This window comes from Myotis nattereri (assembly GCF_964212035.1).
Source record: "Myotis nattereri genome assembly, chromosome: 3".
Lineage (NCBI taxonomy): Eukaryota > Metazoa > Chordata > Mammalia > Chiroptera > Vespertilionidae > Myotis > Myotis nattereri.
In genome coordinates this window covers 214683567-214707228 of record NC_138077.1, presented here as the reverse complement: position 1 = coordinate 214707228, position 23662 = coordinate 214683567, and the positions used below count along the sequence as shown (strand labels likewise).

The following is a 23662-nucleotide window of genomic DNA, read 5'->3' as shown; positions in this document are numbered from 1 at the left end:
AAGTCCTGAATAGCAACAAAAATATATTACTCAGATATTTTATGATACCTAAAATAAGGATAAATAGAAAACTATGCTAAAACATTAAAAAATTGTAAATTTTCATGAAAAGGATTTACATTTGTATCCTAATGCCAATTTATACATATAATTCTTTTAAATTAGATATGCTATTCTGATATGAAAATAACAAATATTGTTAAATACCCACAACATACTCATAAATAAATTCAACTATTACTGTTCCAAATTCAGATGCTTACGTGAGGCTGACAGAGTACTCAGTTCCTTTTACATTTTTACTGATTCTTGGTTCAACAGTACATAACTCGGTAAGGCTTTCATGGCCACGAACCACTGCCACGGATCATTTCACCACAAATGCATGAAGCTTCTATAACCAGCAAGACTAACCTTTTAATATTTTCATTTTAAAAATTTTTATTGATTTTTAGAGAGAGAGAAGGACAGAGAGAAACATCTATGTGAGAGCAGAACATCAATCGGGTGCCTTCTGCACGCCCCCTACTGGGGATGGAGCCAGCAGCCTGGGCATATGCCCTTAAGGGGAATTGAACTAGCAAACCTTTTGGTGATGGGACAACGCCCAACCAACTGAGCCACACCGGTCAGGGCAAGACTAACCTGTTTTAAATGCACCCAATTTTGTCAATCATTAAAAACTAAACATTTTTACAAATATTTTTAGGTTATAATATATAGAAAACATTATACCTATTCAAAGTTTTGGAGAGAAAATAATTGCTTAGTTAACTTTTCTCATTATTGTTCTGTTTAAAAAAATGTTTTATCTGTATTTCAAAAATGGACTAGAAAACAGCCAACATCTTTTGAAGCCGAAAAAGATCGTTGAGTGATCATCTCGGCAGCTGTATTCCACTTGGTCGAGGAGCATTTTACCTCGTCTCCCCACATTTTAGTATTTTTTTAAAGGTAATTCCATTGGTCAGTCTCACTCAGCATTTCTAGTCAACCATACGAAACGGTGTTAATTTACCAAAAACGGTGATAGATTAGTGCGAACCCGTGGTTGCTAACGTGGCCGGGGAGTATACCGCTCACATAGCTATTAGTTGACGTGTTCTTGTTCCCCAGGCTGGGAACTAGAAAGAGCGATACACTAGCTGTGTGGTACAAATGTCATCCCTTCCGGCGGCATTCTGACAGCCCGCCGTACGCTCGGCAGTGGGCGTCGGGCCCCTGGCCACAGGAGGGGACAGAGGGGGCAGCCGCTGGGGTGCTGTGGGGCACCACCTGGACGGGAAGACCTGGGCGTGGCCTAGCAGGTCTCAGACACTGCCCCCCCCCCCACCCCCGCAGATGAGGCAGGCGGAACCACTGGTGGGGGAGGGGTTGGGCAGGAGCTGGGAGGAGACTGGGTTTGGAGGTTTGGTTGTATCACTGTGAGTGATGCTTTGGGTTTAAGTATCTGGAGTGTTTGAGAAAGTGCCTTCAGCTCCAATTCCAGCCTGGCTTTGAGAGGGATGGGGACGGGGACAGGCCAGCCCAGATGTGAGTGCTGGAGGGACCAGTTCTTGGTGACCGCCATTGCCTTTAATTAACCTTTATTCTGTCACAAAGGAAAACACAGGCTCTGCAGCCGCTGCCTATGGCGAAGGCGCGGGAGAAGGCATGGGGGAGCTCGAGCCACCCCGCTCTCCTGTCCTGTGACCCGCAGTGACCACAGCCCTGTGGCCGGGACAGATCACAAGCGAGGTTACTGCGAAGGAAGAGGGTTCTGTGCCTGCGGGACGCCCTCGACACGCTGGCCCGACCTGGCACCTGCTTCCGGGCGCTTCCTCGGCACTGGTTTTGGGGTCTCTTCCAATAGCACGGCTACGTGTATGGCTCCCGGCCCGAGAAAGTCAGACCTGCCAGCTGGACACGGGAGGGAGCGCCGGTCGTCGGGGCCACCGCCTTGGCCATCCCCACACACGTGTGAGGACAGCGGGCGGAGCATGGCCGCCGGCCGCAGATGGCTGTTCGGAGACGTGTGCATGATCAGGAACTGGCTCGGTCCGCTCACACCAAGGGGCTTGGTCCCGTCGGGTCATCGCTTCCTGTAGGTCCTGCCAGAGCACCTGCTCAGGCCGCCCTTTGGGGTGGGGATCTTGCTTCCAGCCTTCAGCCCCGAGGTCCCTGGCTTGGCCGTGTCTGGGCCTTTGCCTGCGGTGGACACGGAACATAAAGCACAGGCACCGTGTCACAAGGAAACTGACGCACGAGGGGAGCGCACAGCACCTGACGGTATGGAGGCGGCGTCAGCAGACACGGGGAGCACAGCAGGAGGGCTGGGACCTAGGCACTTGTCCACAGGAGCTGGCCTGACCGTGGGGGGTCAGCAGAGGACAGCGGTCACCTGGTGGTGACGTGAGGTGGCCGCTGCAGACGCACCGGGATGGCAGGAGTGGAAGGACCCTGAGCTCAGAGGAGAGACCGAGCCATTGGCCTGCTTTTGGCCTCATCAGTTCAGCTCCAGAACAGAATGAGCAGCCATGTGACTAGGGCTTCCTCCCTGGAGTGACCTTGGCCCGCCCTCCCCGCCCTCAGCGTCCTGGTATGGGACCAGGGTGTGCCGCCCAGCACAGCGCCTGGCACAGACGCGCACATGCCGCTTACTCCCATCCTCGCCTCTCTCACCCTGACGTAGGGGTGCACCCGCGCCTCCGGCCAGAACAGTCTTCTAATGAAAAGCACTGCAGGTCTGACCAAGCCACTGCTTAAGGAACTGGCGCCTGGCGGGAAGCCGTCAGGCTGAGTGGCCGTGGAGGACGCGACCCGGCCCATCCTCACCCTGCAGTGGAGCTGGAGCCTTCAGCAGCAGGCACGTCCTGCGCAGATTCATCGCGCAGCCCACGGGGCCCATCAGGTGGACTTTCCACGCCTGAAACGAGAGGCTGCGGGTGTAACCGGGGGGTGGGGCCTCCGCTTCGGTCCCAGCCCACACGCCTGTCATGAAAGACGCAGCCAGAGGCAGCGTGCGGAGTTGGTGTCTGTGGCCTCAGGGCTCACTTGATCATAAGACGCAGCCCACCTCCCACAGCCCTCCCTGGGCAGCGCACAGTGAGACCGTCACAGGAGGGTGTGCGGAAGGGTCACAGTTCAGGGAGGGCACGGTGGGGCCAGGAGCCGGGAGCTGAGAGCATGAGCACAGTGCAGCCCCTGGCCGACAGCCGGCAGGAAAGGGGATCCGTCCTCCGATGACCAAGCAAGCAGCCCTGCCCGCCCTGGAGGGAGCTTGAAGAGGATCTTCCCTGTGGAGCCCTCTGGTGGGAACATGGCCCCCAATGCCCGCCACCACTTGTGGGGCCCCAAGAGAGGGCCGGCGGGTCCCATGCCGGCTCCTGAGCCACAGCGACGGTGAGGTGCTAAGGGCCTGGAAGCCGCACGAGGTCACGGGTGCAGCACGGACGGGCGTGGAGAAAGCCATGGCCTCGGAGCGTGTGCCATGAGAGGCCGCCAGCTCACAGCCGTGGGACGAGAGTCTAGGAGCACGGAGGCTTCAGCCATGTCTGCAGGGCTCAGGGCGAGGAGAGAAGGCCTGAGCCCACTCCACCTGTGCAGTGTGGCTAACGCAGGGGAGGGAGGAGCGCCTGGCGTTGGACAGGAAGTAGACTCTCCAAACCCGACCAGCTGACCCACTTTCATGAATCAAAGGGACCAGAATGTGAGCGAGGGTGGCCACGCCTCCAGGTAGGGCCCACATGTAGGGGGCAGACGGGAACGGGCTCCCTCGGCGCGCCTGTCCCCGGGGCTGAGCCTCCTCACAGTGGAGGGACACGGACGGCACTAAACAGGCACGAAACTGCTCAGCCCCCCTGCGCTGGCCCCGGCGAGCCTCACCTCCTCTCCAGGGGCGAAGTTCTCGTGGCACAGAGGGCACCGGTTGGCCAGCTTCTCTGGTTTGGCAGCTGAAATGGTGTCAGTGAGACAAGACTCAGTTGCCCGGTGGGTGGCGGGTGAGGCAGGGAACCAGGGGGTGCCCGTGGACCTGTTGCTGGGCCTCCCCGGCAGCTGGGGCCCGGGCCCCGAGGGCACTCACGGTGGCAGTCCTTGGATGCGACGTGCCTGGGCAGCTCCTCCTTGGGGACAGCCTCGCTGCAGCGGCAGCACCTCCCGAACCCGTCCCTCTTGTCGCACTCCGTCAGCAGGTGGTCCGTCAGGCCGGCGATCTCCACCACCTGCAGCCGAAATGCAGGTCCTGCCCCAGCCGCCGGCAGCCCCGCACTCGCGCCCGTGCCTGGTCCTCAGAGTTCCCAGCGCCCAAGGTGAAGGTCGGCACGTACTGTTACCTCTGGGACCCACCCCGCTGAGCTCGTCACTTAGTTCCTCGGCTAAAGACCCACGTCCTGCTCAATCCCAGTCTTAAGGGCCTTAGCACCCGGGCGGCCGCTCAGGGCGGAGGGAGCGCGGCCGCCGGCCTGACCTGTCTGCAGTAGCCGCAGCGGGTCAGCATGAGGCAGTGCTTCCAGTAGTGCAGGTCCAGGCCCTCCTCCGTGAAGGCCGCGCTCCGCTCCCCGCAGAAGATGCACAGGCTGCAACGGGAGGCGGGCGTGAGGCTCGGTCGGCCTCGCTGGCTGTCGGCCTTGGTGGCTGTCTGTGCCTCCGGCAGCGGTGGGCCTCCAGCGAGGGGTGGGGCACTGGGGGCTTCTCTATTAAACTGCCCTGAAGAGGCTCCACGGAGTCGGGGTGTCAGCTTCCCCAGGACCCCTTCCAGCAGGAAGGATCCCGAGTCACAGCAGAGGCAGAGACGTGCCTGGCTCTGCAGACGCGCTGCACCGCCGGGAGCCTCTGGGGCTCTGACACTGTGAGCCGGGACCAGCACTTGTGACCAACGGGCCGTCTGCTGGGCGCAGGGGCAGCCGCCTGCCTGGCTCAGAGTCGAGGCTGACTGTGGGGGGCAGGTCCCAGCTGTAAGGTACCGAGAGGGGCGGCTGGTCTACAGAACCCTGGGCAGCGTGTACGCGGTGAGTCCCCCATCACTCCCCACGGGGCGAGGGCAGCTGTACGCACTTGTCCAGGCCCGGATTCTCGGCGGCTTCGGGGGGACTGCGGGGGGCCGTGCTCCGTCCGTCAGGGTCTGAGAATTTAAAGAGGAAGAAATTTAACTCACTTTTTGTGGGAACTATTTTCAAAGTTTTAGCAGCCGGTCTTTTAAAGTTGGTGACGTTTGATGTGAAATGTATTTAAAAACACCAGTTAACAGGGGATCTTCACAACCCGCCGTGTCTGAGCGCCGCCTGCGGTGAGCAGAGGTTCCCCACGGCTCAGGCCGCGCACTCACCTACCTGGACTCTTCGCCTTGGCAGCCTCGCTTCCTTTTTCCTAAAACAGAAGCAGAGGTCAGGCCAGTGCTCAGAGCGAGTCTATGCAGATGCGTCTCGATCCTGAAACTGTTCCTAAGTTTTGCTCTTGTTCCTGCCAACACGGCGCTGACCCGCCTGCACCCCCCCCCGCCCCCCCCCGGCAGCCACGTCCATCCGGCGCACAGGGCACTGCTCTGGGAAAAAGGCTCCACGACTCAAGCTCTGCGGTCTCCTCCTCGGGCCTCCCTCCAGGGCCTCCCCAGGACTCCAGGGAAACCCACCTTTGTCAAGGCCACCCCCCCCCCCCCGCCGCTCACCCGTCGCCAGCACCCGCCCACCTGGGCCCCGGCCTGCATTTCCTTCAGGGCTGCCAGCTGCCCCTGTAGAGCTTTAATTTCTTCTTTCTTCTGTTTCTCTGCTTCTTCTGTGGCTGCTCTTTTCTGTGCCTGGTAGGAAATGATTTTCCCGTCAGAACAACTTTTTAGAGTCGTCTTTGAATTGGGAGACAAGTCACAGGTGTCGGTGTAACAGTTGCTACGAATGGTCACATGGGGAGCGACAAAGGTCAGCTCCCGGTGACGTAAGAGCTTCTCCGGTGGCCCAGACGCAGGTGCTCGCGCCACCGCCTCTCCAGGCGGGAAGGCCTGGCAGGCACAGGGAGGCAGAGGCCTGGGCGGGCTCCTGCACCCCTTGGCGCGCTGCCCTGCCTGACCGCCTCCGCAGGACACGGCCGCACTCCCAGTCCCCTACCCTGATCTCAGCATCCGTGGGCCTGCCGTCGATTTCGGCAAACCCCTCGAAGATGGTTTTGAAGAGGATGTTCTTGCGCGAGGTGCTGTCGTCGGGGGGCAGGTACTCGAGCACGATGGAGCGGCGCTGCCGGTACAGGTCCAGGATCACGCAGACCGCCATCTCCCGCACCTGCAACACCCGGTGCTGCAGGGCGCGCACTGCGAACTGAACGGACAGGCAGGGCCGGTGTCACCCCCGAGAGCAGAGGGAACGAAGGGCGCTCAGGGCCGCGCGGTGAGGACAGCGCCCTCGGGAGGGACGCAGAGCAGGTTTTGCTCTCATCCACGCCCTGTGTCCACAATCGCTTTTCGGTGCATCCTTCCCTACGTGTGACCTTGCGCATCCCACACCGTGAGGCAGAGGAGAGGAGGCAGGATCAGCTCCAGGCCTCGCCACCTGGGTTGGCCAGGGTTACAGTTTCTGCTCTTAGCAATAAAGCACTGGCCTTCCTGGCGACCGGCTCCGCGGCCTCCCCGGAGGCGGGCTCTCTGGGAGGGCCTGCCCGCGCCTTCACCTCACCGTGCACATCCCCAAGTGTGTCATTCTGAAGCCATGCTTTGAACACTCGTGCCTGTCATTTGTCACAACCCATTTAGCTGCGTTACGGCGATCTGTCCCAGACGTGTCGCCAGGCATGGATCCCCTCTCCGACGGACGCTCCCACGCTTACCGTCATCACGTTCTCCACGGTGAAGCCCGTGCTGTCGGTGCCCAGGTCTCTCAGCAGCCGGGACAGGAGGGCCACCTGGCTCAGGGCCAGGTGCGCCGACGCGTTGGCCTTCAGGGGCTGCACCAAGTAGGACGGGACCATCTGTAGGGACCTCACTTCCTTACACAGGGCCATCTCCTGGAAGAGCCACAGTTACCCATCCCTCCGTCGGTCCTGAAAATGCTGGCGGCAACTTAGTCCCATCTGATAGGACCCACAGTAACCGGGCGGTGACACATGGGTGTGAGATCGCCGGTCCCTAAGCTCACCCTTCTGTGTAAGACACAATAACCCAGAAACTAGAGCAAAACCCAAAGGGGAAGAAATGAAGCCACAGCCGCCTGGAGCTTAGTGAGAGCATCAGGGAAAACGGATCCAAGACCCAGGGCTTCTCCCCGGAATTTCCCAAGGAAGGAAAGGGGTTTCTAGTCTCTCGAATCCTGAGAGCAATCAGCTCTGCTTTGTGGGTCATTTCAGCATTTATTAAAGGTCGACCCACGTGTAACCACGGCCTGTAGCCAAGGGGCTGTTGATGGCTAAGATGGGAAATGCAAGCTCCGCCACACATTTACCAAGATTACAGAAGGAGACACACCTGTCACTGAGTTACCCAGATCAGAGGAGAAAAGGGGAAATACTGAGCTTATAAGAGGCTGCACGGAGAGCAGTCTGCGTTTAGTCGCCTGCAGGGCCCAGCCCCAAACACCCTCTCTCCACACAGCTCCCTCATGCTGGGCCCGCCAGCGACTCAGCGACAAGCCAGCCCCATGCCCGGGCCCCAGCGGCCTCAGTGACAAGCAGACGCCTTGGGCTGGGAGCTCAGGGCCGCCCTGGCCGCGTGCGGAGCAGAGCCAGCCCCGTGCCCGGGCCCCAGCGGCCTCAGCAGAGGTGTCAGCACCCTGATACTTGGAGTCAAAGGGCTCAACCTTCCGGAGTGGACGTGTCCGCCCTCAACACGTCTCCCCAGGGGCCCCTCCCCAGCTGCGCTGTGTCCACAGGAGGCACCGCACGACTGGACTACGTAACTGCTCTCACCTGCGCGGCAGGACTGCATCCTCATTTACTGAAACTGTAGGTTTACTGAGTCACGAAGCTGACTCCTCAGAGGGGAGAGTGATCCCGGGGAGAGATCTGGAAGCTTTAGATCCCGTCCCGAGAAAGGCGTGCGGCTCACACGTGCGGATACACGTTTAAGAGATGCACAGGGTTTCTGAAGGCCACACGCAGGCCTTCGCTCCAGACCCCAGGCGAGCTGAGGCACCGCTGAGTTAAAGACACAGCTGCCTCCCAGGGCGGCCGCGCTCCCAAACTGGCACAGCTCCCGCCAGCTCAGCGCTCCCCTCGCCTGGCCTGGAGGCCGCACGCTCGTCCAGAGGGAAATGTTTACATCAAGACAGTGACACACTTGCTATCGTTTTTCCCGTGTTTCCTATTCTGATTTAGTTTGTCACAAATTTTTATTTTAAAAGTCAACAGCGTGTGTTAACTTAGAGAAACCCTAGAAAGCAGTGTCCCTTTCCCTCAATGTTCACGTCAAAGACCAACGGCCCTTTCAGAGCCCAGGGAAGTCCAGGCGGGGCCCTAAGGGTGAGGCAGGTGCTCCGAGCAGAGGGGACCTGCCACGTCTGAACCACGTCCGGCCCCGCAGGGCTGTGCCCCCCGCAGTGCACCTGCGCACGGTGTACCTGGATGAAGTTGGAGGCCATGGCCCGCAGGGCTGTGCCCCCGCAGCGCACACCTGCGCACGGCGTACCTGGATGAAGTTGGAGGCCATGGCCCGCAGGCGAGCAGAGGAGTCTCCGGTCCTGGCGAGCAGCACGGGGACGGTCCTCTCCACACAGTGCGTCGTCTCGAGCTTGCTCAGCTTGTGCTTGGGGATGTACTGGGTGAGGAGCATCTTCAGCACCTTCAGTGAAGCCTGGAAGACCTGGGGGAGGGGAGGAGACGGGCGAGCCGTGCTGATGGAATTCCGCGGCGAGGGAACACGAGCCTTCCTCTCAGGGATAAACAGGAGCCCGTGCCATGCCACGCCGTCTGCAGGGCTGGGACAGGCACCTGAGAACGACTGTCTAAATAGGTCGTCGCGGGCGGAGACCCTCGCTCTCACTTCCTGGTGCCCCCGTGCCCGGGTCACAGAGCCCCGCTGAGTTGGGGAAGCTCCCGCAGGCGGCGGCGCACCAGGGCGCTCACCGGAGGCCTCGCACAGTCCGTCAGCTCAACAGCAACGCCCAGCCCAGGTTCCCGAACGGTGAGCCGGGCCTGGATGCCCGTGAGTCCGGAGCCCAGGCCTGTGACCGGCTCTGAGGAGCACAGGGGAGGCTGATCAGACCGGACCGAGGACGGGTGCCTGGCGCACGGACACTCCTAGCGCCGCGGTGCTGGCCCTGCGGAGGGAGCCGGCCGTGACGGGGACTTCCTGTCTGCTCTCCCTCTTGGGCGCGGCAGGCATTGCGGCAGACACTGGCCCCAAGGGCCGGGGAACTCACTGGGGTCACGATGTCCCGGATGGACCTCCGGATGAGAAAGACGGCTGCGCGCAGCAAGCCCTTCAGGTCCTCCTTCGGGGTTCCGACCGGCGTGTCCACCAGCTGCTGGTACAGGGTGAGCAGCGCGTCTTCCCGGAACGACCACGTCTTGGAATAGGCCTGAGCCACCTGCGGGCGGGAGCCCTGCTCACTCCCTGCGTGTCGGCGACACCACCGCCAGCACTGTGCCACCCGCGCCTTTGTTTCAAATGAGAACGACACCTTTTCTACAACCAGGCCCCTACAGAGAGAGCACGCACTGTGCGATCAGAGAACCGCTTTTCTCTAGGAAAACCTGAGGGCGCTGAACCGCGGCGAGTGCTGCGGGCTGGGAACTGGTGAGGTGGGCGCCCTGTGCGAGGACACGCGCTGCCGTTCCCGCTGCGGTCGCTCCCGGGATCGGCTGGTGGCACAGGGGAGCTGGTTTCCTGGCCAGCTCTGAGCTCCAGGACACAGCGTTAAGTGAGTCCTCACTCGGGAGATCTGAAACCCTCGCTTCCGTTTCCCTGTCTTGTACGCTGAGTAATCAGCACAAGACTCGCCCCTCCCTCTCCCCGTCCCCCTCTCCCCTCCCTCCCTCCCTCCCTCCCTCCCTCCCTCCCTCCCTCCCTCCTTCCCACAGGGGACGAATTCAGGCAGATCCCCGAGGGCACAGACGTGCCATCAGAGACGAGCTGAGCCCGTCCATAGCCTCGGACCCCAGGGACTCGGCGCGGGTGCGGGAGCTGGACAGCGAGGGGGCTGCTGGGAAAACAATGGTTCCTCTGAAACATGGTGTTGGAGGAGGCTCTACGGAGACCCTGGACCAAAGACCAGCAAGGGGCTCCCCCAGCAAATGAGCCTGAAGCATCGCCGGAGGCAACGACAAAGCGAAGCCGCCCTCGGGGGGACGCGGCACGAGAAGGTAGGGTTCTTGGAGAAAGATGGTCATGCTGGGGAAGGGAAGGCAGCAGAAGGAGGGAGACCAAGTCTGCATGGACTGAGGCCATCACAAGCCACAGGCAGCAGGCTGCGCAGCTGAGCAGGGCCGAGAGGACAGGACACTGTGGTTGTCACTCAGTCACTCATGGGGTTGCCACGTGGGCACACGTGGGCACGCGCATACACACACACACACACACACAGGGGTGCATGCGCGAACACACACATGCACAGGGGCACACACACATGCACAGAGGTGCACGTGCACACACACTGGTGCACACACTCAAGGGTGCATGCACACACATGGACACACATGCACAGGGGCGCACACACATGCACAGGGGCACACACGCACAGGGCACACACACACACATGCACAGAGGTGCACGTGCACACACAGTGGTGCACACACACAGGGGTGCACGCACACACATGCACAGGGGCACACACACGCATGCACAGAGGTGCACGTGCACACACAGTGGTGCACACACACAGGGGTGCGTGCACGCACATGGACACACATGCACAGGGGTGCGTGCGCACACACACACAATGGTGCACGCGCACAAGCACACGCACACATTGTGGCATCCTCTTACCAGGGCTTCCCCCAGCACTTCGATGGCAGAGCTGGCTTCCCTCAGGGCCTTCTCTGTTAGGGGCTCGGGCTCGCCCACAGCACCCACTCGGGGAGCCTCACGGATGTCTAGGTCCCTCTTCTCCGGCTCCACGGCCGCCCCGGGCTGCTTGTGGACGGCGGGCAGGGGGCGCTCGTCATAGGGCAGGGCCTCGGGCTGCAGGGGAGGAAGGGGCTGCAGAGCTCCCGTGCGGACCCGCCCGCCACCCGTCTACACGGCAGGCTCAGTGCCGTGGCCTTCCCAGTCTGGACGAGGGTACGTGCTAAATCCCAGTGTCATCAGGACAGGTTATCCGACAGCAGGAGCAACTGACCAAATGCACTCAGGGTTCCTACTCCCCGACCCCATCGCAGCCTAATAAGCGATGCCGATGCTGCCTCCTAACCTTTACCTCCAGCGGGTCGGCTCACCGGGTAAGCAGGCCAGTTTCCCTAGTCACGGCTTGGAAGTGTCCTGCCCGAGCTCATGGGCTCGCTGTCCAGCGGCCTCCACGTCGCCACCCGCCTCCTCGCAGGCGTGGGCTCTCCTGAGCCGGCCTGGGCCCTGGGCTGCTGCCCCCGTGGAGCAGTGGGCAGGAGGCCCGCCCCCCGCTGACACCTCCCGGAGGACAGACATGCAGACAAGTCCACGTGACACTGACTTCCAGGTGAGTGAGCGAGGCCCTGCACCAGGACAGCGCCGCCGCCGCCCCCCCCCCCCCCATGCCGGCGCCTGGCCCGCCTGCTGAGTGAACCTCACGCCACGGGACTGAGGGACCTACGTGGGCCCTGTGGGAAGGGTGCGAGGGGGACAGCGGCTGGTCCGAGGGAGAGCGCTGAAGAGAAACGTCCAGGGAGTGGGACGAGGGCTGCTCCAGAGGGACGGGCTCTGCACGCTGGTTTTCGGTCACACTGTCGTCCTGAGGTGGTGGCAGTGCTGGCGGCAGGTGGCAAGAACTGCTGGAGTGAACGAGGGGCTGGAGCGGTAAATCCAACGGCCTTGGCACCTAGGGAGAAGGGAGGCGTGATCCCCAGGCCACCACCCCAGGCCCGCACCTTCCCCGGAGCACCAGCCTCAGAAGGCAGAGCCATCGCCGCCCTCACTGCCCGCAGGTCACTGTGTGGGCCACACAGGGGACACACAGAGGATCCGTGTCATCACGAGCACGTGGGTGAGTCACTAGCGTGGGGGCACACCTCGTGGTTGTGCCAGCGGAGAGGCACATGGGCACCTGGTGGCCCTGAGGACGCCGCCAGCCGGGCACCGCTCACTACCCCACGTCATCCTAACAAGTGCGAGGCACTGGGCGGGGTGGTCAGTGCTTCAGACAGATTAGCTCATTCAGTGCCCTCCACTGCCCCCTGGCAAATGTGACGGGGAAACCGAGGCACAGGTGGAGCAGGGGTTAGTCTGATCACACAACTAGAGCGGCACAGTGGGATCTGGACCCAGGCGGGGTCTCCCGTCTGCACTCAGCCTCCGTCTCCTCATCTGTGGCGGGCGCACTCCTGCCCGAGGGGGTCTGAGGATGGGGAAGCGCCTCCATGGAGGTGTTCTCAGCAGCGGAGGCCCCTGGGGTTTCTTTCCCACGGCTCCCGGGAGCAGGCAACTCCTTCTCACTAACGAGGAACACTGGGGAGCAAGTGCCCCTCCAGCTCCGCCCCTTCCTGCCCTACCGTGAGGCCTGCCAGAGCCGGGCGAGGCGGGAGCCACAGTGGTGGGCACAGGGGTGCTGATGTTCCTGAGCGCGGCCGGTCTGCCAGGCTTCACAGAACAGACGCCGGCGATGCAGACAGCACGGCAGACCCTCGCCCGAAGTCAGTGATGGCGAACCTTGTGAGCTCGGCGTGTCAGCATTTTGAAAACCCTAACTTAACTCTGGTGCCGTGTCACATATAGAAATTTTTTGATATTTGCCATCAGAGTAAAACAAAGACTTACATTTTTGATATTTATTTTATATATTTAAATGCCATTTAACAAAGAAAAATCAACGAAAAAAATGAGTTCGCGTGTCACCTCTGACACCGCGTCACAGGTTCGCCATCGCTGCCCTAGGCCAAGCCGCACCTACCAGCTCCATGTCCACCAGGCTGTGCAGCTCCAGCTGCGCGTACACCTGGGCGCGGTACTGGTCCATCTGCCGCTTCTTGTGCTTGGCCAGGTCGTAGTCCTCCTTCTCCACGGCGCAGCGCTTCTCCACCTCGTAGCGCCCCAGCCGCTCCCCGACCTGCACACAACACCCGCTGTCTCCGCGCTCCGCCCGCCCGGCAGACGGCGGTTAGTCATGCCCACTCGACGGAGGCGCTGACCAGGGTTCCGGGGGTCCCTGGAGCAGCGGGAGGCACAGCCATATGGCCACGCCCTGCAAAGTGAGTGCTGCCTCTGGCCACAGCAGCGCCTGAACCCCCGAGAGTTTTGGGATGTCTAACACGTCTGCGATGTGTCCCTACCCGGCGTCTGGGGTGACGTCTGGAGAGGGACCCAGGGGCTCATGACAGGTTTGCCCAGGTGCTCGTCGGCCGCGCTTCTATTTTGCCCGGGTCATTGAGCCCACGCCCACTCCTGCAGGCCAGGCACCGCCCACAGCTGGACGGCATATTTAGTGCGAGCCCCGGGCGCACAGGGGACGTCCCTCTGGAGCAGTACCTTCTGCAAGTCCGCGATCGCCTGCTTCAGCTTCTTGGCGTAGTCGTAGCGCTCCTGCTGCACGGCTTCGCGCTTCCTCTCGTCTAACTTGCGGATAATCTGCGCGACTTCCGGGTCCTGGTACATATCGAAGGCTAAGTCGTCCAGTGGGGAGATGTGGTCAGACTTCCTGAAGGAGAGAAGCGGACGCTTCAGCACCAGGTTCCCCTGTGGGAGGCGCGCGGAGGGCCCGGCTCAGTGCGGAGGCAGCCGGGAGAGCGTCCCAGCCCAGTTCCTGGAGGCGCTGCCCGAGGACTCAGTGCGGCTTCGGGAGCACAGCTGCAGTGGGGCGGCTGCGCAGCTCACACTCTGGCCCGTGTCCAAGTACACGCACTCGGCGTCCTCGTCCCCGCGCCCCACCCCCTCGTGCTGGCCATCCAGGCTCTCTCTAGGCACGCGGACAGCGATGTGGGGCAGAACCCAACCTCAGACCAATGCTGACCAGGCCCTTCACTGAGCCGACCTGATAGGCCAGGCAGCCAGGTGTCCGCTTCACACCAGCGCCCAGCACCCAGCGCTGTGACTGGCGAACATGACGGCCGGGCAGCTGCTTCCACGGCGCTTTTACCTCACAGGGTCCAATGCTGCCATCAGCCCTCCTGCCCGCAGATGAGAAACCCTTCGGGGGACACGCATCTCAGCCGCACAGCCCGCGCCTGACCAGGCATCCGCTCTACTTTCTCAGCTTCCCCGCAGGCAGGTCTAATGCTGACGTCAACATTGACGCTGACACTGACAATGCCCATCTAGGATCGCAGCAGAACCGTAACGGAGGACACCAGCGACAGGAAACGCCACTGTCAGCTTTGGCTTCACATATAGGCACATTTTAATTAAAGTGGTATTTGCCCTCAAATAAACCGGTTGGAAAATTGTATAGTAATGAGTTCAAAGAGGACACAGGAGACGTGCACTTCCGAAGGACCAAGCCCCCCATTCTAGGCCCTGGCAGCCCCGAACACGGTCAGTGTGCCCAGCGATGATCCACTGGGCCACCTTCTACTGTGTCCACAAAGCCACGTAACTACTTTCACCAAAAGGCAGGTTCCACGCTAAGTCTAAGTCACTCGGCCTTAAAGTCCCAGAGATGAAACAAAGACCTCATTTCATTATAGAAATCTAACAAAGAAAAAAGTGAGGTCATATGACATCCGCCCAGGGCTCCAGGGCCGTCCTGTCCCAGAATGCTCTCCACTTTCCCAGAAACCCGCTGGAGGTCAGCCACGGATCGCATGTTAGTGGTCAGTGATGTTCGCCCTCAGCACTCACACAGCCCCGGCTCGCCTCAGGCTGAGGGGTGTCAGAAAGGCCAGCCTGTGGGGCAGGGCGGCCTCTGCAGACAGCGAGGCTCACTGCCCACACTGGGCGAGGCCCAGGCTCCTGAGCGGCCGCAGACGCTTATCTGTGCAAACGCAGCGGTGGCTCGAGTCCCAATGGCTGTGCCGCAGCCCTGACTCTGTGCGGCCAAGGCCAATCTCACCTGCAGCTGTGCGGCGGCCAACCTCCTGCCACACCCGCATGCCGCCTGTTCCTGCGGGGCGTGCGGTTAGGAGGGGCCGGGTGGCCTCGGTTCCGCGTTTTGGGACCAGCCCCTCTGCCTGTAAACCGCAGGCAGGCCTGAGGGTGCGGAGGCGGAGCAGAGGGAGCAGGGGCGTGCGGAGCGGGGTCCGTAGCTCCCTCCACTCTGACCTACCAAGGCCCTACTTCCAAACAAGAGGCAGCAAAACCAATGCGCACGTCCAGCCGTTACTGTGAGGAGGGGGAGAGGAACTGGGAACACTGCGCGTACAGACACAGACGTGGCATCTACTTCTCACTTCCTTCAAACAGTCTCCACGCAGACGGACGGGAAGCCTCGGTAACTGACCGTTTCCCCTGTGCATGTGTCCGAGCCAATAAATACCCCCAGGCGGTGGCAGGCCTTTTCCCGAACGCACTAGAAGCCTCTAGTAAGAAACCCCTGAGCCAACGAGAAACGGTCGCCTCTGAAGGGCAACACCGGAGACGGCTACACCGGGCCTTCACCCATCAGAGGCGCCGGTGGCCGCAGGGCACCCGGAGGCCTGGGCCGGCCCCCCTGGAGGCGATGCTCACCTGGGGGGCGGCCCTGGAGCCCCGCTCACTGCCTGCGGGAGGGGCTCTTACCCAGAGCAGGTTCCTTCCAGGGCTGGGTCCTCCGGGCGCTGCCCCAGGTAGTGGTCAATCAGCTTCTCCCTCGAGGCCTGGGGGGCGAGAAGGCTGGTTAGCATCTCGGAGGAGAAAGGAGCAGCACAGAAGCGTAACTATGGGCGGCCGGAGGCCAGCAAAGAGGCCAGCAAGCGCCAGGGCCAGGCTCCCGGAGGGGCGGCCTCAGTTCTCGCGTCAAGGAAAGCCTGTTATTCATCCATCACTTCTGCACAGATTTTACGATGACGCCTTTTGTGACAATAATCCTTCCCTCCTGTTGGAAACAGTCTCTTCTGTAGAAATGAAACTCCCACACTCACAATGTTGCTCTCATCGCTGCAGCCCACGGGGTCCCCGATGACGTTCATGGCAACCAGGGCGACCTGGGGGAGCAACAGAAACCACGTGTGGAAGGTGGGCAGCCGTCGTCTTTGTCACAGCCGCCAGGGCGAGGCCGCCACGGGAGCGTGTCCCTGGTGACATGCTGTGCTAATGTGCAGGCTACCAGTGAGCACTGCTGTAAGTCACATAAGCTCACATTCTGAGGCTGAACCAAGTGGCTATTTTAATGTTTAGAGGATATGAAAACAATAATAGCTAAAAGCCTCCCAGTTTTTTAAAAAAATAAATATGACTTTATTGATTTCAGAGAGGAAGGGAGAGGGAGAGACAGACAGAAACATCCATGATGAGAGAGAATCATGGATCGGCTGCTTCCTGCACGCCCCCCACTGGGATCGAGCCCACAACCTGGGCATGTGTCCTTGACCGGAATCGAACCCGGGACCCTTCAGTCCGCAGGCTGACGCTCTAGCCACTGAGCAACACTGGCCAGGGCAAACCTCCCAGTTTTAACCCAGCCGCTCAGGGAACCCTCTGCTCGAGGCTCATGTGGGTCACCCCAACATGCTTGGTAAATTAGACAAAGAAATGAATGCCAAGGTTCCCACGGCTCATCGGTATGATTCTCACCGGAGGGGGAGGAGCCCCCTTCCCACCCACTTTCTGAGAATCACTGCAGCTGAAGTAGGAACCCACCTGGACGTCACTGGTGAAAACAAGTGGGGGAGGCGTGTAGAGGAAGGACAAGGTGAGGAGCCCTCCAGCTCCCCATCAGCACCCCCTCCAGCTCCCCGTCAGCTCCCCGTCCACCTCCCTGCCTGTGGTGGGACCAGTGGGGCTCCCTGCCTGCATAGCAGCTGGGCCAGCGGCTCCCTCTAGGGGAGCTTAGCATTCCCCATAGAGGTGCCACCTCACAGAAGACTGAAAGTGCCTCTTCGCAAAGACACGGGACACAGGGCCCCGCCGGAGCTGGCGGTCAGCACGGGGAGGCGTGTCACCTGATTGTAGACATTGTACTTGTTGGCGTGATTTTGGTGAAAAACGAGTTTCAGAAACTGCCCCTCGGTGTCCACATAGACCGACTTCAGCTCCCGCGCTCTGCAGCCCGTCTTCTCGTTGTCGCAGAGGGAGACGTAGCTGCGAGGGCACAGAGCAGGCTCGGCTGGGCGAGTGCGCCTCGTAGGAAACCCAGGGAGAGAGCCGGGGCGGGGGCGGGGGGGGCCGGGACCCGGATCCGAGTGTGGGGCCCGGGACGCGGACCCGAGTGTGGGGCCCGGGACCCGGATCCGAGTGTGGGGCCCGGGACCCGGATCCGAGTATGGGGCCCGGGACCCGGATCCGAGTGTGGGGCCCGGGACCCGGATCCGAGTGTGGGGCCCGGGACCCGGAGGAGGGGCGCTCAGGAGAGCCTCGGGCTTTCAGGAAGGGGTCCCGAAAGTGGCCTTCACACTCGCACCCTCCTGCTCACCCGAGCCGGCGGAAGCGCTCCGCCTGGAACGGGGGCAGGCACTCGGGCAGGCAGTGGCTGACGTAGAACTCCACCTTGCTGGGGATCATGTACTGGTGGGCCAGCAGCTGCAGCTTCCGGATGCGGCATCGCTCCACCATCTGCACCACGATCTCTTGTGGGAACTGGCAACACCTGAGAACAGATGGGCTTCGGTTCTGCAGGACGCCCGGCGCCGCTCTTCCCAGGTCCCCGGTGACGGGACTCGGGGGCGGGGACCGCAGCTCGGAGTGGGGCGGGCTCTGACCTGCCTGCCACCTGGGCAACAGCAGCGGGGAGAGGCTCCACGTGAAACTGGTTTATCACAAGATCAGCCCGTGCCTCCAAGAGGCTGTGCGGGCAGGCAGGCCGGAGCCTCGGACTCCCCGTGGGCGACACACGTCGGAGCCCGGCGAGAGGGCGTCCTGCCATGCGTGGCAGCAGCCTTCCTGCTCCATGTGTGCCCCCCGCGCAGGCGCAGCGGCCTGGAGGCGGCGCCTGCATCGCCCACGCCGCACCTGCGTCTTTCTGGGAAGTGACACTCACACTCAGCCCCAGAGCCGCAGCGCCAGCCCCGCCTCATGGGACGTGACCGTGACCGTGACCGTGACGCGGCCACGCAGCAGGGCCAGGACGGAGGAACCATGTGCGCTGAGCTGGCGACACTGGGCTCAGGACCAGCACACAGGGCGTCTGGAGCAGGGGACACGCTGCTAGTCACTGCCTCCGGCGTTCCTGCCCACTGGCCACACCGGCCTGTCCGTCACCCCCACCTCTCCTCCCAGCAGCCGCTCTTCACAAACCCTGCAATCCCGCTGAACCCCCCCTCTCCCCCCCGAGCCAGGGGCCCCGGCCAGACCCGCCGCCTCTCCTCCATCATTCCCATCAAGACTCAGACTCTCGAAATCCCCAGGTCAAGAAAAGCCTCCGGTGGCCCCTGCCCCCTCCAGTTCCCAGCATTTCTGAGCTGCCCCTGAGCCAGCATCAGGCAGGAGCAGGAGGCCCTCCCTGTGCCCCACACACAGGGCCCTGACCCCATGGTGCCGAGACCTCGCTCAGCCCACTGGCCTCCCGGCCCGTGACCTAGGCTGGGTCCCAGCCTCCTCTCCGCACTCACCACGGGGGTGAGCTGTCAGTCATGGCTTCAAAAACCTCTGATCAAGGACCCCCAACTAAACGTCGCCCTGGGCCCCATCCCATAATCCAGCTGGTGACTGGCCATTCCCAGCAGACATCTGAGCGCGGCATCATGGGACCATGACCTCGGCGGCAGCAGCGGCACCCTCCGGCGGCCCAGCCTATCCTGAGCTTCTGACACGGGGAGCAGGCCTCCCCCATCCAGGGGCCCCGCTTGGCTCCCTGCTGGGTAAACCCGGCACCACACCAGGCTGATGCCAGCTGGAGGCGGGCTCCCTGGGGACAGAGGAGGAGGACAGTGAAGGTTGTGAATGCGCTGCGCCTGCGGGTGCCGGTCCTCCCGCCCCTGCCCAGCGAGAGGCAGCCACTCAGGCAGCGGGCCCGGGCCCAGGCGAACGGTCACCACTACTAGCTCAGTGGCTCTGACGGTCGCTGTGATGCAGTGATGAGGGTGGTCCTGTCTCGGGCTCCTGCCCAGGGCCCCACAGAGGCTCCACTTTCTGGGAAACTCCTCCCTGTGGGTCGGAACATGCTTTCCGCTGTCTTCCACCCACAAACCCAATGCCGCTGCCCTCCTAACAGGCACTCATCCTGCTCCGTGGCCGGAACCCTCGTGGGCCAAGGCGAGATGCAAAGGAAGGAACCCCTCTTCCCCCCTCAGGTCCCGGGGGACAGGAGAGTCGCCCTCACCGTGGACCTCCCCAGACTCAGCACAGGGTTTCTTTCCATGAAGGCGAGACCTTGCCCCGCTCACCCACAGGAAGCACCTTCCGGCTTCCCTTGGGCACCTCTGAGCTGCCAGCAGCCCCCCCCGCGCGCTGGGCCCGTTGCCAAGGGAAACCAGGGTGGCTGGGACACAAGCGCTGAGATACGTGACTGGCGGGCGGAGAGTGTCCACAGTGCGGGACGCTGGACAAAGGGATGATTCACGTCCCTGGGACAGCTCAGGATTGCATCACGCGTCTCAGAACAGCAGGCAATTTCAAATGTATGCCCTGTTTATTTCTGGAATTTTCCATGAAATATTTTCATTCTGTGGTTGAACTGAGACCCTGGACGAGTGGGGACGACTGTATGTTGAACTCTGAGGGACATAAAGGGACGAGCGGGGTAGTGAGACGAGAAGGGGGGTGGTTGGCAACCAGGGGCCGGATCAGACGGGCTCTGGTTCAGGGCACCTCGCCTGGCATTTCCTGACACTGAGTTTTTGCAAAGCAGAGGTCGAGAGGTGCCGTGGGAAGGGCGGCGGCAGGAACACGGGAACCAGCAGCTGTGACACAGACCCTCTCCCGCCCCATGCGAGTCAGGAGGAAGCGCACACTCTGCGGTGAGAACGCGCGGCGGGGCACAGGCTCTCAGCAACCCGCGGGAGAACCTCCCGCACTGCAGCCTCCACAGCGGCTTAGAGGGAATGCAGACAACTGACCAGGTGTTAAAGTCCTTTAAAGTCTAGGATGCGGCTGTTCAAATGCAGGTTACAGAGATCATCGATGAAGCAAACAGCCTCCAGACCACTGCACAGGGAGCCGCCTCGGGTGGCGGATGGCTTAGGTTCCTCCAGGCCCCAGGCTCAGCGCGGGTGGGAGCTGCCCGCCTCAGAGCCGCCTCTGCCCTGAAGCTTTCAGACTCAAGGTCCGAGGTGGCCGGTCAGAGGGGCTCCCCATGCCCGGGTAGGACCCGAGCCCCACCCCAGTCTGTGCTGCAGGCAGGAGCCCCCAGCAAGCACAGTGTGAGCCCGTGTGGCGGCGGCGGGTCCACGTCTACTCGCTGTGCTGCAGGCTGGGCCTCACCACTAAGACGAGCCTGGGCTACGCCTGAGACAAACGCACGCCCGCGTCAGGGCCCAGAAGGCCCCATTAGCTACTTCCATGTGGTGACTTGTCCCCACAAAAGGGGAGCAAGTGCGTGAGCACCAAGGACTCTGCGGAAGGGAGAGAAGGGTGGGGTGGGTGCCTCTGCAGGACACGGGGGCCCAGGGAGAGCAGCACTGGGGTGACTGGGGCCTGGGGAAGGCACAGCCAGAGGCGTCCCTCCTGCTCCCCTGCGGCTGACCGGGGGGATGGGCGTGGCCGTGGGCGGCTGACCGGGGAGCGGGCCTGGCCGTGGGCGGCTGACTGGGGAGGCGGGCCTGGCTGTGGGCGGCTGACGGGGGGGGGGGCGGGGGGGGGCGGGCGTGGCCATGGGCGCTGAGTCCTGCGCCGTTGACTTGCCTGCAGACACAGCCCTGCTCCCCAGTATCAGCCTCGCCCACAATAGGAGCCATTTCGTCCCCCTGCACGACGCGTTCATTTCTCAGCTCCTCCAGAGCTCAGGCGGGGACAGGAGACTGGCTTATTGGGTCCCCTCAAAAAAACGCCAAGAGGAAAAATGTTTTCATTTAAAGTGGGACCTATATTCACCTTGTCAGCAGCACAAGTGAGTCGCAGGCATGTGACGGGATTTGCACTGTGATACGTGTTACATGTGTGTGTTAGGAGCAAACAGCACCTTCTGCTCAGACGGGGACAAGGAGTGGGGGTACTGAGGAGGTGACGGGGCTGGGGGGAAGGCCACCCCAGGGCACTGACGATGCTGACAGCCTGACCCAGCTCTCAACAAATATCCCCCCGCCCACCCCCGTGTCAGAAACAGAGCACCCAGTATCATCACTCCAGCAGCGAACACGTGCGTAAAGGCGCACAGACGTCAGGACACACCCCCGAGCCTTCCTTGGCTAAAGCTCGGTGTGATCTCCGAGCGGTCAGATGCGAAACCAGGAGCTCTGCAAACCCAAACTGCAGCTCAGAACAGACGCTGGCGAGAGCCGGGGCGGACGGCTGGGCTTCGACACCTGGGGGGGGGTCTCTGTCTTTCTCCTCCTCTCTCGTATTTGCACATTTCTTAAGTGGACGTGGGCCATGTTACGAGGCAAAAGGCCCAACAAGTTCTCTTTAAAAACCTAAGCCGCAGGACGAAGACGCACCACCACACCAGGCAGGTGGGGGCGCGGCAGCAGCTGACAGCCCGCGGCTCTGACGTCTGAGTTCTGACACGTGAGAACGAAAGGAGCCCACCTGCCTGCCAGCCCCCGCCGCCCCCACCCGAGGCCCCTCGCCCAGCCCACCTTGGCGACCTCCACCCGCGGACGGTCGGAGCGTGGATCATTAGTTCCCGGGCGCTGAAGCCGTCCTCGTGCCCAGATGAGCTGACGACGACGAATCCGATCTTGTGGGGCATCCTGTGCGCTGGGGCTGTTGGGAAGAGCAGGAAACGCTCCTTTAAAACACGGGAACTGAGTAACATATTTATAACAGGGATAAGTGATCGAGTTGGAGCTGCTAGTTCAGGCCTCGCTCACACACAAAGTAATCCTCAATGTCTTCACAGTGTTTCCACCGCCGGGACAGAATCCTGTTTCTCCTTAAGCACCTTGCTTCCTTTAGCCACACCCCAATATCTCACGTAACACATGGCGGTTTATAAAGGGGGCCCCCGGGTACAAGGTGGAAGGGCTCTGGAAGGGGGTGGCCAAAACGGAGTCCTTCTCAGACACCCTGGGAGGGTGCCCCTGCCGTGCCCAGGCATTTCCCCTGCCTGGTCCCTAAGCGCCAGTCCTGTGGTTTGGATTTATCCAGGCAACATGGTATCGCGGCCACATCCTCCCCGTGGGCTTCACAGGTCCTTTATCAGTCTTAGCGCCGCAGCGGAGGGTGTTGGAACCTGACCACCGACAGCTGGGCACCGACCCTGCCTGCGTGCCTCGCAGCTGGGTGACCCCGGCCTGGGCCTGGCCGTGCCTCAGTTTCCCTGTCTCTGGAGTTGGGGGGACAGCTGCCCCTGTGTCCGCTGTCATGCAGGTTTGAAGGACAGGCCCTCAAGGCCTTGCCCACCGTAGTGCCAAGTGCGGGGGGGGGGAGGGGGGGAGGAGGAGCGAGTCTACTGGGCGAGTAGGACTTCAAATCTGTACGGATTTGAGGTCCACCATCGCACTCAGCCGAGAACAGGGAGACACCCGGCTAGGAAGCAGCAGGTCCTGCTCCTAGAGACGAGGCCGGACCTGGGGGTCCCCGAGCTGAGGGATGCAACTTTGATGCCCAGGAAGTGTGGCCGGGCAGGGCCGGGGTGGCACATTGGGTGCAGACACGAGGTTGGCCTGGCCACCTGGACGGAGGGCCCCGAGGGGTTCCCGAGTCAGGACCGGAGGCCGCGACCCGCGCTGGGCTGCAGGAGGGCTCATCCGGGGAGCACAGGCTCCATAAAACCACCGATGATTCCGGGAGCACCGCCGAGCGCTCAGAGTGGCCCCGGGACCCCGACTGCCCCGTGCAGGGCAGGGGTCACCCCCAGCCAGGGCCGCCTGCAGGCGTCCCCAGGCTCCCCCACGACACAGGCCGGTCCCGCGGGGAGAGGTGACGCCGGGTCCCTTTCCGGAGTCTGCTCAGGGCGCGCCTTCCAGGGGCACTGGCGTCTCCACAGCAAATTGTAACATTTTAGCGGCTTCCGGACGCTTCGCTACAAGAAGATGTCTGTGAGCTCGCTTTCATTCTCCAGGAAACCTCCATGTCGCACAGCGAAGGGGTTCGGAAGCGAGGGGACCCCAAGTAACTAAGTCGGGGCCAGGACGCGAACCGAACCTGCGCGGGCAGCGAGTCACCGTCGCCGGGCGCCCCGCACAGACAGGTCGGGACACCGGGATGCGGCATCCGGCGCGAACCGCCAGGAACCGAGCGCCCACCTGTCAGGACGGAGGGCCGCCGGACCTCGGCGTCCACACGACCTCCGCGCCTTCGGCGGGGCTCAGGTAGCGCCGCCTCCGCCGCCCCGAGTCGCAGCGGCGGCGACCAGCGCCGGGGCCGCCGCTCTCATGACAACCAGACCGGGCCCGGCCCGGCCGGCCTCCGCGCCTGCGCGACCCAGTCCACGGCGCCGCACTGGCGCACGCCTTCCCAGGCCTTCTGGGTAACGGA

The 23662-nt window shown here is 62.0% G+C and overlaps 1 protein-coding gene across 3 annotated transcripts; it reads right to left on the bottom strand.

Annotated features, from left to right (window-relative positions):
* Positions 1–438: 438 nt before the first annotated feature.
* Positions 439–23606, bottom strand: CEP104 (centrosomal protein 104). Of its 3 annotated transcripts, none has more exons than XM_081087877.1 (22): positions 23431–23606; positions 21820–21946; positions 17562–17735; positions 17092–17230; positions 16072–16134; positions 15731–15807; positions 13547–13715; positions 12972–13127; positions 11679–11903; positions 10880–11074; positions 9315–9482; positions 8582–8755; positions 6790–6966; positions 6078–6284; positions 5666–5773; positions 5310–5346; positions 5035–5101; positions 4448–4556; positions 4064–4202; positions 3865–3932; positions 2815–2905; positions 439–2187 (listed from the first exon to the last, which is right to left on the bottom strand). In XM_081087877.1, the coding sequence occupies exons 2-22, from the start codon at positions 21930–21932 to the stop codon at positions 2072–2074; spliced, it is 2772 nt and encodes a 923-aa protein (XP_080944003.1). In that variant the 5' UTR covers positions 21933–21946; positions 23431–23606; the 3' UTR covers positions 439–2071. The 3 variants fall into 3 exon arrangements, with proteins under 3 accessions (XP_080944003.1, XP_080944005.1, XP_080944004.1); XM_081087879.1 differs by having other exon boundaries at positions 6790–6930; XM_081087878.1 differs by having other exon boundaries at positions 23330–23573.
* Positions 23607–23662: the final 56 nt, after the last annotated feature.

Excerpts from the sequence above, each read along its gene's own strand:
- CEP104 (XM_081087877.1), bottom strand. The coding sequence starts at position 21,932 with ATGCCCCACAAGATCGGATTCGTCGTCGTCAGCTCATCTGGGCACGAG. Across the intron at positions 11,904-12,971 it reads GCCTGGTGGACATGGAGCTG|GTGCCAAGGCCGTTGGATTT; the intron begins GTAGGTGCGGCT and ends CCTTCTCCCTAG. Across the intron at positions 5,102-5,309 it reads TGCCAAGGCGAAGAGTCCAG|ACCCTGACGGACGGAGCACG; the intron begins GTAGGTGAGTGC and ends TTAAATTCTCAG.